Genomic DNA, 14050 nt, shown 5'->3' on the forward strand with positions numbered 1-14050 from the left:
TATCACTGTTAAATCATTTGATCATTGGTTTTATTATGAAAACGTAGAGACCGGAAATACTGTTTTCAACCCGTAACTTTACATGGAAGCTTGCCGCATATACACGTTCTGACGAAACCTCAAATCATCTTCGTAATATCTATCAAACTATAGATCCTGCATATCGACTGGACGTGGATTTTAAAAGTACAATATATACTTCTCGCTAGAAATCTAATCAAATAGCGTTTTAATGGCCAAACTATCCTACAATTTAGGATTTTACAGAGAGGGTTATTTGTGAATAACGACCATCTGTAACGTTAGCATTCAACGGGAGCACTTGAGGGCGAAAACTTTCAAACGTAATTATAGGTCGTATTAAGCGCTTGAACAAACAACACATTTGGTCGTAATAAGGGCTTGAACAATCGGCCCATTTGGTCGTATGAGTTGGAGGACTTGTTGCAGCACTAATATTGAATGTTTGGTTGATAATGTCTGGTGTAAACAAACAACTCTTTGCCATTTCAACTTTATAGGAAGATACTTGGTCTCTATGTTATACAAATAATTGGACAACAATGCAACATTTGTCTCAAATGTCAACTGAAAACATGTGGCAGCTAGAATAGCCCTCATCAAACTGAATGCTCCTCTGATGGTCCCATTTCCAATATGAGAAGTCGTATTCCAACTTGTTCAGGAGCTTTGAGTCGTAATGTGGAACAGCATGGATGCTTCAAGAACATAAATTACATTTAAACACACACTGAGACCTGTTTTCTAGTTGTTGTACTTTAGGGGGTGTTTATGTGAAATATTCGAGTCTGGAACACGTTTTTCAAATTATTCTGACATCATATAGTGCAGTAACAAAGATGAAACATCATTTGCATATCTTAACCGTGATTTTGTCCACTCCTGTTCTTCTTTTACAACCTTACAAGAAATGTTTTGAAAATCAGGACATACTTTTTTTTGTATTCCTGCTAACAGAGTCAAACCAAGCCAGAAACATTACCTCCCTGGCAGATGTAATTATCCAGTGTCATGGTGACCCAAGCCTAGAAAGCAGAACACTAATACATTACAAAAAACTGTTCTTCTAAATGGAGAGTGGCCTGTTGCATTGTGTTCAACTGGCACTCCTGTAAACTAGTGAACTAGTGAGTTCACTCCTCCTGCAAATGGCTTGTGTTTTGGTGAGTCAGCCAACCTTCTGACCAGTTCAAAAGCTTAAAGACCCCCCAGATCCAAGTCAGAGACCCTGCTGTCTCTTCCATGGTGACAGGATCCAGCCTCGCTGCCTTCATAAAACTGCTTAAGCACCAGCCTACCCCAAAAGTAAACGTAACCCTTTAAAAACCTCCCTGCTAGCCTGCAGATGAATATATAATGATTTAGTTAGGAAAGGTTTCTCTAGTCTTGCATACAAAATCTATAATCTCTTTTGACTTATCATCTATTTATTAATAGGCTTTTAATAGATCAGGAATGTCATCTTAGTAATACAAGCTTATTCCATACTTGTGTTTAATTCCTGACATTGAATTATTTAGTATGCAGGCAATAAATGCTTTTATTTATTTTTAGAGATACTGTTTGATGGTTCCTTGCTGAGACAAAGTAATCACTGATTGTGAAACATATATTATTTCCAGATTGATGGCTGATTAAAATTGTTTGTCTATAATTGAGGTGGTCCCCTGAATAAAAACAAAATGGCCGTGTCTATTGAAGAAACTTTTTTTTATCAGTATTTGTATTCAGCTCTGATTTTGATTGTTTCAGTATGCTGAAATAATGAGCTCAGTGGGTTTAATTGATTTTAAGATAGGTTGAGTTTCTTTCATCCCAGAGATATGAGGCTGATTTGGTTTTGAGGCTTTGCACACTCAGTCTGTTTTTTTTTGTTGCATCTTAAAGTTACATTGACCTACTGCATACATTTTGATGATAAAAAGCAGATTCCAACTTTTTCTGAACTGAGAGCTCTCCTACTAAGTATGACTGCATGATAGTGTGTGTGTGTGTGTGTGTGTGTGTGTGTGGTGTGTGTGTGTGTGTGTGTGTGTGTGTGTGTGTGTGTGTGTGTGTGTGTGTGTGTGTGTGTGTGTGTGTGTGTGTGTGTGTGTGTGTGTGTGTGTGTGTGTGTGTGTGTGTGTGTGTGTGTGTGTGTGTGTGTGTGTGTGTGTGTGTGTGTGTGTGTGTGTGTGTGTGTGTGTGTGTGTGTGTGCGTGTGCGCGTGCGTGGAGTCTAAGCAAGGACCTATAGAATTTCGGTGTGTGTGTGAGAGAAGTATGTTTATATTCATAAGAAGTCCACCGTATCTCTCCCTGACCCCCTCTACCTGCAGAGGGAATGCTAAGATGTGAGGCCGTTGTCTCGCATAACTATGAATATTTGGTGTTAACAGTATTTCTCAACACATCACTCTGGATACTGTGACAACAACAAACTCCCACCAAATTGAAATTCAGTTTTAGCATTTGTCAAACATTTACAAAATGTATTCTTGGGATTTTAAAGCTGCTACATTCAATATGTTTCTATTAACAAGGAATGCAAGGACTACTGTATGCGTAATTTAAAAGAGGTGATGATAGTATAATTTTTAGTAATTTAAATCCACATAAAATGAGAATTGGTTAGCCAAGTGAATTAATAATAAAGCCTCACTATCACGAATTTGCCTCAGGGCTTCACAATCAGAGAAGCACCCTCTCAGATAGTATTAAAGAAATGCAGTTTCCTTAGCTTGCTGTTTCCAGTCCTTTGTTTTTCACAAACAAGCCCCAACATATGATTGAGTGATTACAGTCCAGCTACAGTGGAAAGGCAAAGTTAGCTAGTTAAATAAAGTGGCAGATGTGGTTCTTATAAGCTGATGGAGACAAGCCATTACCAGAAATATTAACTAATTTGGAAACCCTCCGTTTATGTTTGCCTATCAAACACAGTAGTACCAGCCAATTACAGAACATTTGGTGATGACAAACCACGCCTAAGAAACAGAAATATGTAAATCTATAACAACATGACTCAGTATATTAAACTTTGGCCAAATCCTGTTTGAAGTAAAGCAAACACTTCTCCCTCTCAAGTAAAGCTTTATGCACAGTTGATTGTTTTTCCTTTAGCGCAGATGTATCACCTCACTTAAACAGAAAGTTCCACATCAGCTGCAGCCATCTTGGTTGTTTTGAAAATTCCCTCAACAGCAAACTCTTCTGTACAGTTAAAGTTACAGAACCCATAGTAGATAACAGTCGTCTGTCCAAAGTCAAGGGGCCGCAAACATGTCCAATATGAGCTTGCAAATTGGTACGATTCCCAGGCAAAGTGGAGACCAACTAGAGATTCAATGGGAGTATATTGGTTTTGCATCAGCCAGGTGCAAAAAAAACTCCCAATGAATGCTAATATTGCTCCCAGTTCATCAGCCTAAATGGTTATTATGCCAGCACTGCCACAGCTTGTTTTCTTTGCCCATAAACGTCCGAACGCATCAGTTAATGCAGGTTTAAAGAGAGGCTCAAGATCAAGGAGCCTTTAGTGAAAACACATTACTGATTTAAGAACCCTTCGAACTCATTTCCTTTAATAAATATCACACGTTTTAAATAAATAAATCTATAAATCAACAGCGTACAGTATAATGATTTTACAGTTGACCCTTATTTTAAATGTTTCTCCCTCAAAGAATTATACACACACACATATGCACACACACATGCCAACACGCACACTTTCTCTCATCCATGCAGTACAATCAGGCCGTTGGGTTGAGGTGAGAATTACTCAGCCCACTGGAGCAGAAACAAGTAGAGATGCCTCGCCTGGGGATCATTTCATTATTTGTAATAGTGCCTCATTAAAAAATTGATTTTGTGTTACAGGTTAAAACAAAAGCAATCAATCAATGCAGATGATCAAACGCTTTTTTGACATTACCCAACACCTCGCCTCGTTTTTATCAAGGTTGTTTACACAGCCTTTTAATTGTTGTGTTTGATTGTGTACTTAACCGAGCATCTTCGTGTTTATTGACCGTTAATACACCTTGGCCATTAATATCTTTTCAAAAAGGTCATTTTTGTACCACGGTTTGGCTTATTTGAAGCTAATGCAGTTGCACTTACAATGGCTTGGGTTTTTGAAAGCTAAAACAACTCTTGGCTAAATTTCCTTGGATAGAAATGTAGAACAAATAAATGTAATGGAATGACTTACAAGGACACACATACATTCACAGAGTAGACTAGTTATTAAGGAGAGATTTAAGGCCAGAGACAAGTATATAAATAATGGAATAAATGTGTTTCCATGATTAAACTTGTATCTCTATGGGTTTTCAAGGTATGGGAGGGAGGGGTTGGGTTCATTCTAAGAAAAAATGAAAATGGAAGAATATCATTGTCCCAATTGGGAACCTGGATGATTGAACCTGTTTTTTCAATAAACAAAACATTGACCAAAAAAACAAACCAGTCCACACTTTCCAATTACTGCTCCTTGTTTCTTGATAATGTGCCTCATTTTCTCTTGAGTGCAATGGATGTTAATCCTGTTTCCTCTTGTTTCCTGCAGGCTCTGTGACTGTGCCTCCAGTGGCAGTGTGGGCGTCTGCTCTGCTCTGGACGGACGCTGCCACTGTAAGCCACACGTGGAGGGGCAGAGCTGCGACAGGTGAGTTATAAGATTATTTATAACGTCGCGTATGTGCGCAAATGACCTATGGTTACCAAGGCAACTGAGAAGGCCTCCACAATAGAACAACTAAAGACTTTACTGACCATTCATTACTTTGAGTGCAGAGTAAGCATTCACAGAAAAAATACTTTCCCCTTATTATGGAGCAAATACAAAAAGAAAATAACAACATTTATGGGTTCCTTTTTAGATAAATCGTATTTATTGTTTTTAGTTGTGCACGTTATCAGTCCAAAAAAAAGCATTGATGATTTTTAGGAAATGAAGTCCACATTTTTAGGATAAAACCTTAACATTATCAGTCCTCAAAAATAAGAATCACAAAAGCTTTATTCGTCCCACTGCAGGGAAATGTACAGAGTTACTGCAAAGGGGACAGTGCAGATAAAAAGGCAAAAGTAGACTCACATATTAAATAAAGAGGTAAGCGCACATTAAATAATTCTAAAAAGTAGTATAAGGTGATTAAGTAATGGCATTAAAATGACCCAAAAAAAAGTATTTGTTAAATATGCATTAGTTCAGATGACAGGTAATCACACAATCAGTATACTTTAGTTTTAAGAATATTTTGTATAAGCATTTCTCCCAGGTTTTGAGTTTTCTTCCAAATGTTGCACCGTTGCAACACGTCGATAACCAAGTGCCTGCGCCCCTCTGTCTGTTTCTATCTCGCTCCTCAGGGATACAGGATCAAACAGATGAACTCACTGTGACATTAGCAATACACACAGCCACAGGTCTCAGACTATTGAATAATTCTGTGCTCCCTGTTTGTTGACTTTTTGGCTGATTTCACGGCTGGTTGAGCAGGCTCCTCTCCTGTGTAATGTGACGAGTGTAGAGGCTGATTTTTAGCGCTGTTCCTGTCCCACCCTTATGCCAGAGAGTGTTTGTAGGTCAGTGCTCAGGGTCTTCGCAGCTGAGCTCCATTTGGCCCCATCTTCCATAACACTGCAGCAACCAGCAGGCATGTGATAAATAGCTGCAATGAGGGGCAATATTTAAATGTTGTAACGCATGAGGGAATGTTTGTGTGTGTGTACCTACAGATGCAGGCCTGGCTTTTTCAACCTACAACACGTAAACACAGCAGGCTGCCAGGCGTGTTTCTGCTTCGGCCACTCGCTGGCCTGCTCCCCATCCAATCACTACGCTGCTGTCCACATCACCTCTGACTTCCTTGAAGGTATTGTCTAAGACTTGCCAGATATTAATAAGGTTTCTTTGTTTCTGTGGGGATGTTATTAATCAGCAAAAATAAAAATTACCGGGGGTTTACTTTGTTCTTTCTGAAGTGTCTTGTTTGTTATTTTTTCTGTAGTTCAACCAAATTGAATTTATGTTTGCTAATAAGAAATACTTTCCATCAATTTACAACCCATGAAGATGTAGACAAAATGCTGCAAGGGAATATAGAACCTGCATTCCTAAAGAGGACATATTATGCACATTTTCAGGTTCATATCAGTATGTAGTGTCTCTACTGGGACATGTCTCCATGCTTTAATGTTCAAAAAGCTCTTTATTGTTCTCATACTGCCTGTGCTGCAGCACCTCTTTTCACCCTCTGTCTGAAACCAGAGCCCAGTCTGCTCTGATTGGTTGGATTGTTGGCTCTGTTGTGATTGGTTAACCGCTTAGAGATGTCCCGCCCCTTAGACGTACAATGTGTTACAAAATACATAAAACAGTATTCTGATTGCATGCTTCAAATGCAATGGCAGATACTGTGCTGAAAACGATGTATATTGTTATACATATTATTATTATTAGGTTTATTATGTTCTATTTGTCAGATTCTATTTGCAATGTTTCTGCATATGTTTTCTTTATTTGCTGTGTGTTGAGTTCTCAGGGCCACTGTGTGTACTGTTGTTATTTTTCTCTGTTGATCTCAGATAAAATAAACCTAATAGAAAAATAATCTGAACACATCTCGTGTAAGAACTCAAAGGTTTATACTCTTTGTATACAAAGCGCATTTACCATCCAGACTCTGTGATGCAGAGAAAAGCCGTGATTCATGTTCTGAAATGTTTTCTTTCATCTCCAGATCAGGACGGCTGGTTGGGGAAGTTCTCTGGAGGGCAGGAGTACCCCCTGCTGTGGAAGGAAGGTGAAGTCTACCTGCTGCCTCTTACTGAGGAAGACATTGGCTTCTACAAAGCCCCCGGTAAGTCGGAACAGAAAATAGTAGAGATCTGTGTTCATCCATGAGGACACATCGTTACCTCTGGTTAGATGGTCCCCAGGAAGCTTTTGTCGTATTGTTGACATTTATGTTATTAGATAACAAATCCTCCAGTTGTTGCTCTTCTTGCAAATATGTTAATGATACCGAAGCGTTCTTAATACCCATAGCTTGTTCCTGTTGTTTCTTAGTAAGATTAATAAGGGTCTCTGGCAGCGGGTCATGCGGCAGTTATTCTGACACAGTTTCCTCCAATCTGTTATCAGAGCCATTAGAAGATAAGGGAATAAGCTAGCCCGGCTACAGGATTTAGGGCCCATTTTCTATCTGCCGCCCAGCAGCAGAGGCCTGATGGAATTGGATGTCTTGGCCATGCTGGAGAAGCAACAAAGTAGAAATTGGCTCGGCTTCTTCTTGTCTCCGCTAAGTCGTTTCTAGGCATCAACTCACAGGCTCTCCAGCCACCATGCAGCTCGCAGCCAGAAGCAAAACAGGAGCAATCCCATTAACTCCGCATCCTGGAGGCTTAATGCCCAAAACGCACGATCACAGAGAAACGGCTCCATTTGGAGGCATCTTTTTTTAGAAGGATGAAATGCTTACAGCGGGATGTGACAAAGCCTGGTGGTCAGGCATAAGTCATGGTTGTGCAAGTTCGACTGTGTGCATGTGTGTGACGTGGGCATGAGTCCATAATGAGTGCTTGCATGCTTTGCAATGTATGTGTAATAAAAAATGTACATAGTTAATAGTTTCTTTTAAAGTTTCTTTCTTCTTCACACAGTTTATAGTCTCTGTTGGCCACGACGCACAGATTAGTGGCCGACTGGCCGACAGCAGCTTTGTGGCAGCCTGCTTATCTACTTCGCACAGTGCTTGTTTATGTTGTTTCTCCGCATAATAAATGCACAAATCTATTGCCTTGCCATCCCTATTAATGATCTCATTTTCTCTAGCTGTGTTTTTTTATAGGGGTGCATGTGTACAGTTACTTTAAAGATTAGACCGGAGTGGCAGCGGCTTTGAAAGCAGCTCTGAAATTCCCTCTCTTCCCCACTGTCTCTTCTCTTTTATATTTAATTAGTAAATGTGCTGAAATCCCTGCACTGTGTATTCACCAACGCACCAGATAATTCTGAGTGACAAGTCGGAGTCGGACATCATATATGAAATGCAATTTCTGTGATTCCCAGGAATGTATTTGTTACCGTAGTTTGTCTTGGCTTCGGGTGTCAGACTAGACAGGATTCAATCATATAGGCTTTTTTTTATCAAATTGAATTTGTAGAGAGAACTAGTGTTTGGGATATGCGTCACTCATCAAGCTCCACAAATATCATCCAGCGCTAAGACGTCACAGATATTGAAGAAAAGTGTCTGACAAGGAGTCTTTGGACCAGACAGAGATAGTTTGAGGAAGAAAAATAATTTCAATTTGAGTTTCCTGATTTTCTCATACCAACGCCACTTATGCCTTTTACTTTTTTCATCTTTAATTTCTTCAAATCACTCAGGCAGGACATAAGAATGGCTCCTTCTATTTCAAAATCTTTCAAACTCTCCTGTCCAAATGACTTTTTCTCACCAGTAAGTGCCCAAGTCATGAATGTATGAAGGTAGACATGTGTGAATGTGTATGCATGCAGACACTTGGGGACACCATCGTCTTCTGAAGCATGTGCAAAGCCACTTGTCCTCCTCCTGATCCTGGACATCTGCTTGACGGTTGACACACGCAGAGTTCAAGTCCCCCCGGAGTCTGAGCAGACTGAACACTCGAGCGCAGCTGCCAGGAACTATCACAGACAAACCTCAAGCACCTCCCTAAACAGTCGCTCTGACCTGCCTCCAACCACCGCGGTCAGCACTTGAGTCTGCTGGACGGTAACCGTGGCTCTCGGCTGAGCGGAGTTTCATGCTGAAAGCCGGAATCATATACCACGAGTCCTTGCAGCCATCTGTTGAGAATCTTGCCATGTTGATCCTTTGCACAACCAACCTGCTAAGGCCTGAAGCGGCAGGAAGACAAGAAAGCGAAAAATAAAAAAAAGATGGAAAAGTAGACAACATTTTAATGAAATAACCCTCTAGTCGAAGGCAGAGGAGCAGCATATGGCTGCTCTTGTGTTCAGGAGGGGAACAGAGAGCAAGAAGAGCAATGAGAGCAGCTCCAGGCTAACTGTCACTCTGATTCAAGCAGCAATTGCAGCTGAGAGCCTCACACAACCTGAGCACTAAATGCACCCAGCGTCTGCATATGAGCCTGGCTGGTGGCCTTGTCGTCTGGAAACATAAGCAAAACAGAAAGGAGATGTAGCTAAGGGAGATGAGAAAACTGGGTGGAGAGATAGAGAGACAATAGAGAACAACAACAGGGAATAAAGAGTGCAGAGAAAGAGAAGCAGAGAGAAAGTCAACTAGTGAATGAGTAAAGAGTTCCGTAGGCTTGAAACCAATGCAGTGATTCTTGTTGTCTGACCACATCTAGAAGTAAGTGTGTATACCCAGTCTTCATACTCAAAGGCTTGGTGAGAAGCCATCACAGCCTCCGATTGGCTGCATGACTTTCGAATCTCTCTCCAAAGCTCTGTGCCTCCTGCATGTTGTGTTGTCTGGACACAGTCAATCTTTCTGGCACTCTCTTTACTCTCATTCATGGTGTTACGCTTGGTTGCTCACACACACACACACACACACACACACACACACACACACACACACACACACACACACACACACACACACACACACACACATACATACACACACACACACACACACACACACACACACACACACACACACACTGCAGGACTGGGCACACGCAGAGGAACTTTCATGGTTTCAGGTTCAGAATTGCATTAAACATAATTTCCAATTTGGACAGTTGGACTACTGAAAATAGCCAGTGTCAAGCAACTTAATATCATTGTTTATTTGACTATAAGTTGCCAGCTAGGTTGGTCAATTTTAACCTGTAGTATTGTTGCATCTTTGCATCTTATTTCGCGTTGTTTATTTGCTGGGAAATATCAACGTGTACGTTGTGTATCGCTTTTTCTTTGTAGACTAGCCTGCTTCTTTGTTTCATAATGATTTTCCTGGAGCCATTGGTGCATTAATGCTTATTGATATGCTGAGGAAAAAACACAATCTAAAAGAGCTAAATTCTCTAGGTGAAGGACTGGCTACTCAAAGCAATCTCCGCGCTGTGTAAGATTAAGCAGGTTTCAAGAGAGACAGAACTAACATAATATGGATTGCAATAACAGCAGCAGATTTTCGAAGATTAGCTGATAAAACAGAAATCAAATGTTAGCAAATTGTTTAAACAACCTTCATGTTAAAGCCAGCCGTTTGACAAAAAAGTCAAGAGAGGACAATCTACTTCTGAAGCACCCAAGACACCATATCATTTTTGTAATATTTTGGTTATAAGGTTGAATCAGTTTTTTGATTGGCTGTTTCAGACGGGTATCAAATGTGTTGCTCTGGGCTTTACACCAAGCAACTCAATATAGGTACAGTTGAGAGAGAAATCAAAACATTCCTGTCTTCCTATATTGTATCTCCTATCAAATATTCTGTTTCAGAAAGTAGGCCCGCCAATTCCAACATCAGAAAGATGTCTAGAGAGGGGATTTCAGACACTGTTCGACAATCTCTGGAGCTCTTTGTTTGAGCATACTGAGGCCTTAAGGCCGTTAAGACCGACAATAGCTCTTTGTCAATTCATTTCCTTCTGTTCATCTCAGAACACAGCAGCATCGGCACAGTGGTGCAGACCCCAAGGGCTCAGGCAAATGATTTTGAATGTGTTGATGTGTTTCCTTACATAGGGTAACGGTGAGGTTATTGGCTGCAGAGGTGTATTTCATGTGTATATGAATTGGTCTTCATCTACAGTATATTTCTTTAAAGGATACCTTGTGGTTTTTGTTCATGTATTCCACCTGCAGACAGTTTAGTAAAGTGTCGCGAGTGGATCTGTTTAAAAGTTGAAATGTTGTCACTTCACCCTCTGCCCTCACACTGTCTGCTTTGTGGTCGATTGGAGCCTCGGTGGGACCTGTGTTTGTGAGAGGCAGCTTTGATTGAATTGAAATTCAGTTGATTTAATTTGGTTGGAGCAAAGTCTAAACCCCCTGATTGATAGTTTGCTCCTCAGCCATTCCCCAAAAGTTATAGGGAAATCTATCAGCGGGTGGCAGACTCAGCACAGTCCGTGGACTTCAGATCATTCTGACACATCCATTGAAACTAAATGGAAATAGACTGGCACAGATTCAACCTTTGTTTATTTTCAATTTGTTTTGAAGTTGTTGATTGAACGTGCATGCATCATTTATTTAGTTTGACCCAGGACTGTATGTTACCTTGAAGGACCCCAATGAATAGCTTTCAGTCATGTATTGCAACTGCAGGCAGTTGAGTAGAATGTAGTGAGTGGATCTGTTTAAAAGTGTGTCACTTCAAGCATTTATTCTGAAACTCAGGACTTAATCTGTTTTTTTAGGTTTTCCCTAGATAGACTGTGGCGCAGTGGACTAGTGCGTTGATGTTCAGATCAGGGGAGCACAGGTTCAAACCCCACTGCAGTCAGCATGTCGTTGTGTCCCTGAGACACTTCACCCCAAAGTGCTCCTGTGGGGATTGCCCACAGTATTGAGTATGTTAGTCGCTTTGGATAAAAGCGTCTAACAAGTAACATGTAGTGTGTGTGTTATATAGGTTGTTGTGCATGTAAATTGTCTGCAAAGGCTAAAATCCCTGTGTTCCCTCCAGGGGGAGTTTCTCTCCTACTGTACATGTTCTTTGTAACAAAGTATAATCACTATGTAACTCTTGCGATTCTATTGGCTAGTGATCCAACACATTGTACGTGCTAAGTGGCGGGACTTCTCTTAGTGGTTCACCAATCACAACAGAGCTGGCCAGCTAACCAATCAGAGCAGACTGGCATCTGGTTTCAGACAGAGGGTGAAAAGAGGTGCTGCAGCACAGGCAGAAAAATTAGAAAAATAAAGAGCTTTTTGAACATTAAAGCATGGAGACATGTCACAGTAGAGACATTACATACAAATATTAACCTGACATTTTGCATAAACCCATTCCCAGAGCCCATGTTGACATCTTAAACAACATGTGTTCCCCACAGCCTCACACCAAAAGATTCAGCGTACAATGATAACACAGAAAACAACAAATCTTCTAAAGCGGACTAATTAACACATTATGTATTGTTTGTTTAATCTGCACAAAAACAGAAGAGCAAAAACAATGAATCTATTTCCTGGCCAGCAGCAGTGACTTCCTGAAGTCAGGATAGCCTGGCACAACCCTGTAAAAGCAACATCTGTTAATACTATAGTTACTATTTTGCTATGGGTTGAACAAACAACACAGAAATTGCAAATCTGAAAAGTAAGGAGGTGCCGGTAGTCAGATCTTAGGACTTTTGGCTTTCCCCCTGAATTCAGTCTTCATGCCAAGCTAGAGCAATTGTTTCCTGGCTCTTCATATTGAGCATACAGACATAAGAATGGAATCTAGTGATCAACATACTGTATGCATGTATTGCCCTAATGCTTAAAGTACTACACAGAAGAATGTGATCTCTCAGTTGCAGAAAGGATAGAAATATCCTTAAATACAGTACATTATGTGCAGACTGTGGTATTTAGAGATTGCTAAACTTTTTCATTCTCCCCAATTTGTAATGTAAGATGAAATAATGAATATAAATCCATGGTAATACACAGACAGCAGATCACACTTACACATGAATAATCCTTTCATTGTTTTTTATAGTGATTCATTGCTTTGGAGAGGGGCCCGCTAGTAGGGGCCAATCCTGGATGCTCTATTAGGGTTATGATGAATTATGCTGTGGTACTCCTGTCCTCACAGACAAAAAGAAGAAGTACCAGAAACAACAGGAAGGCAAATCACACCCCAGCAGAATAATGGCCAGCACGCTGTATCTGAAACACGACCATAGGGAACTCTTTAGGAGAGAATATTAGCTTAGTCACACAACAGTATTACTGGACTCATTACCGACCATTATGCAAGGAATGTGCGGTATGCATTTCCTATTAATCATTTAAAAAGTAATATCTGTTGACCTTTATTTTCTGTGAACATGAGTTTCTTATATTATTCATTATTATAGTCTGTCACTCTCCAAATAAAGGTAATTGCTTCTTCCCGTTCCCCCAAAAATAGTAGCCCTTTAGAGATTTCCCGACTTATTAACGCAACACAAAAGGAGCGTGTGCTTGCAGATGCTGTTCTGTTAAGTGCATCGAGTATAGTATGTCCTCAAAAGAGAAGGCTGCAGAGATAAGGTTTAAATAAATAAATCCCCAGTATTATGAACATTTTGTTACTGTATCAAGCTCAGATACTTAGATAATTCATAATATACTTAATAATATCAATGAATATATAGTAAATCAATTGTGATATTATTGCAGTGGAATGATGTGGGAGGAAAATAAAGAATAAATAAATGATTATTGATAGTATTGCTATCCATTCATTTATTTGTTGTGTTTTTGCACACTTGAATTTCCCGTTCAGCACATTTTGGCTATTCTAAACGCCAATCAAAATGCGACAAATCCCTACCTATATTACTGTTTTTACACAAAACATATGTGGAGATAATTCGCCTTATATCAATAATCATTATGTATTCTTTATTTTCCTCCCACAGCATTGACCATTCAGTAGCCTTTTTAGCTAGTACAGTAAATAACTTGAAATAATGTTAGCCTAACCATAGTTGCAAAATTGTGCCTATGGAAACTGTTGACAGCAGGTTAAAGTCACTAATCAAATACAATGCTTTGGGACTTGGGGAAAACAATTCGCAGACATTTTTTCAAGGCAAATGGAGTTTGCCTGAACAAGTCAGGAGTGAAATTGTTTATCTCTAACATATTCAACTGCCTGCGTCATCAATCTGTTCCCTCTGCCAAGGACAAGCGGCAAGAGGAATCAAAACAGGAGAAAGACACAACACATCACGCAGAAAACCCTGAAGAATTATCACTGCACCCGCCTGAGGAATGTTCTGATTATGGGAGACCTATGAGACAAATGGAGGAGTCTCCACTGCCCGTCACCCCCCCCCCCCCCCTGTCAACGCCTTTG

General features: G+C 40.2%; 1 protein-coding gene across 1 annotated transcript in view; it reads left to right on the forward strand.

Annotated features, from left to right (window-relative positions):
* Positions 1–14050, forward strand: part of lamc3 (laminin, gamma 3) — a 133013-nt gene that overhangs the window by 56951 nt on the left and 62012 nt on the right. The window contains exons 7-9 of the mRNA XM_034238942.1: positions 4573–4671; positions 5748–5884; positions 6752–6871. Coding sequence (XP_034094833.1) covers positions 4573–4671; positions 5748–5884; positions 6752–6871 — 356 coding nt within the window. The remainder of the gene's footprint in view (positions 1–4572; positions 4672–5747; positions 5885–6751; positions 6872–14050) is intronic.

Source organism: Gymnodraco acuticeps, unplaced genomic scaffold (genome assembly GCF_902827175.1).
Source record: "Gymnodraco acuticeps unplaced genomic scaffold, fGymAcu1.1, whole genome shotgun sequence".
In the NCBI taxonomy this organism is placed as follows: Eukaryota; Metazoa; Chordata; class Actinopteri; order Perciformes; family Bathydraconidae; genus Gymnodraco; species Gymnodraco acuticeps.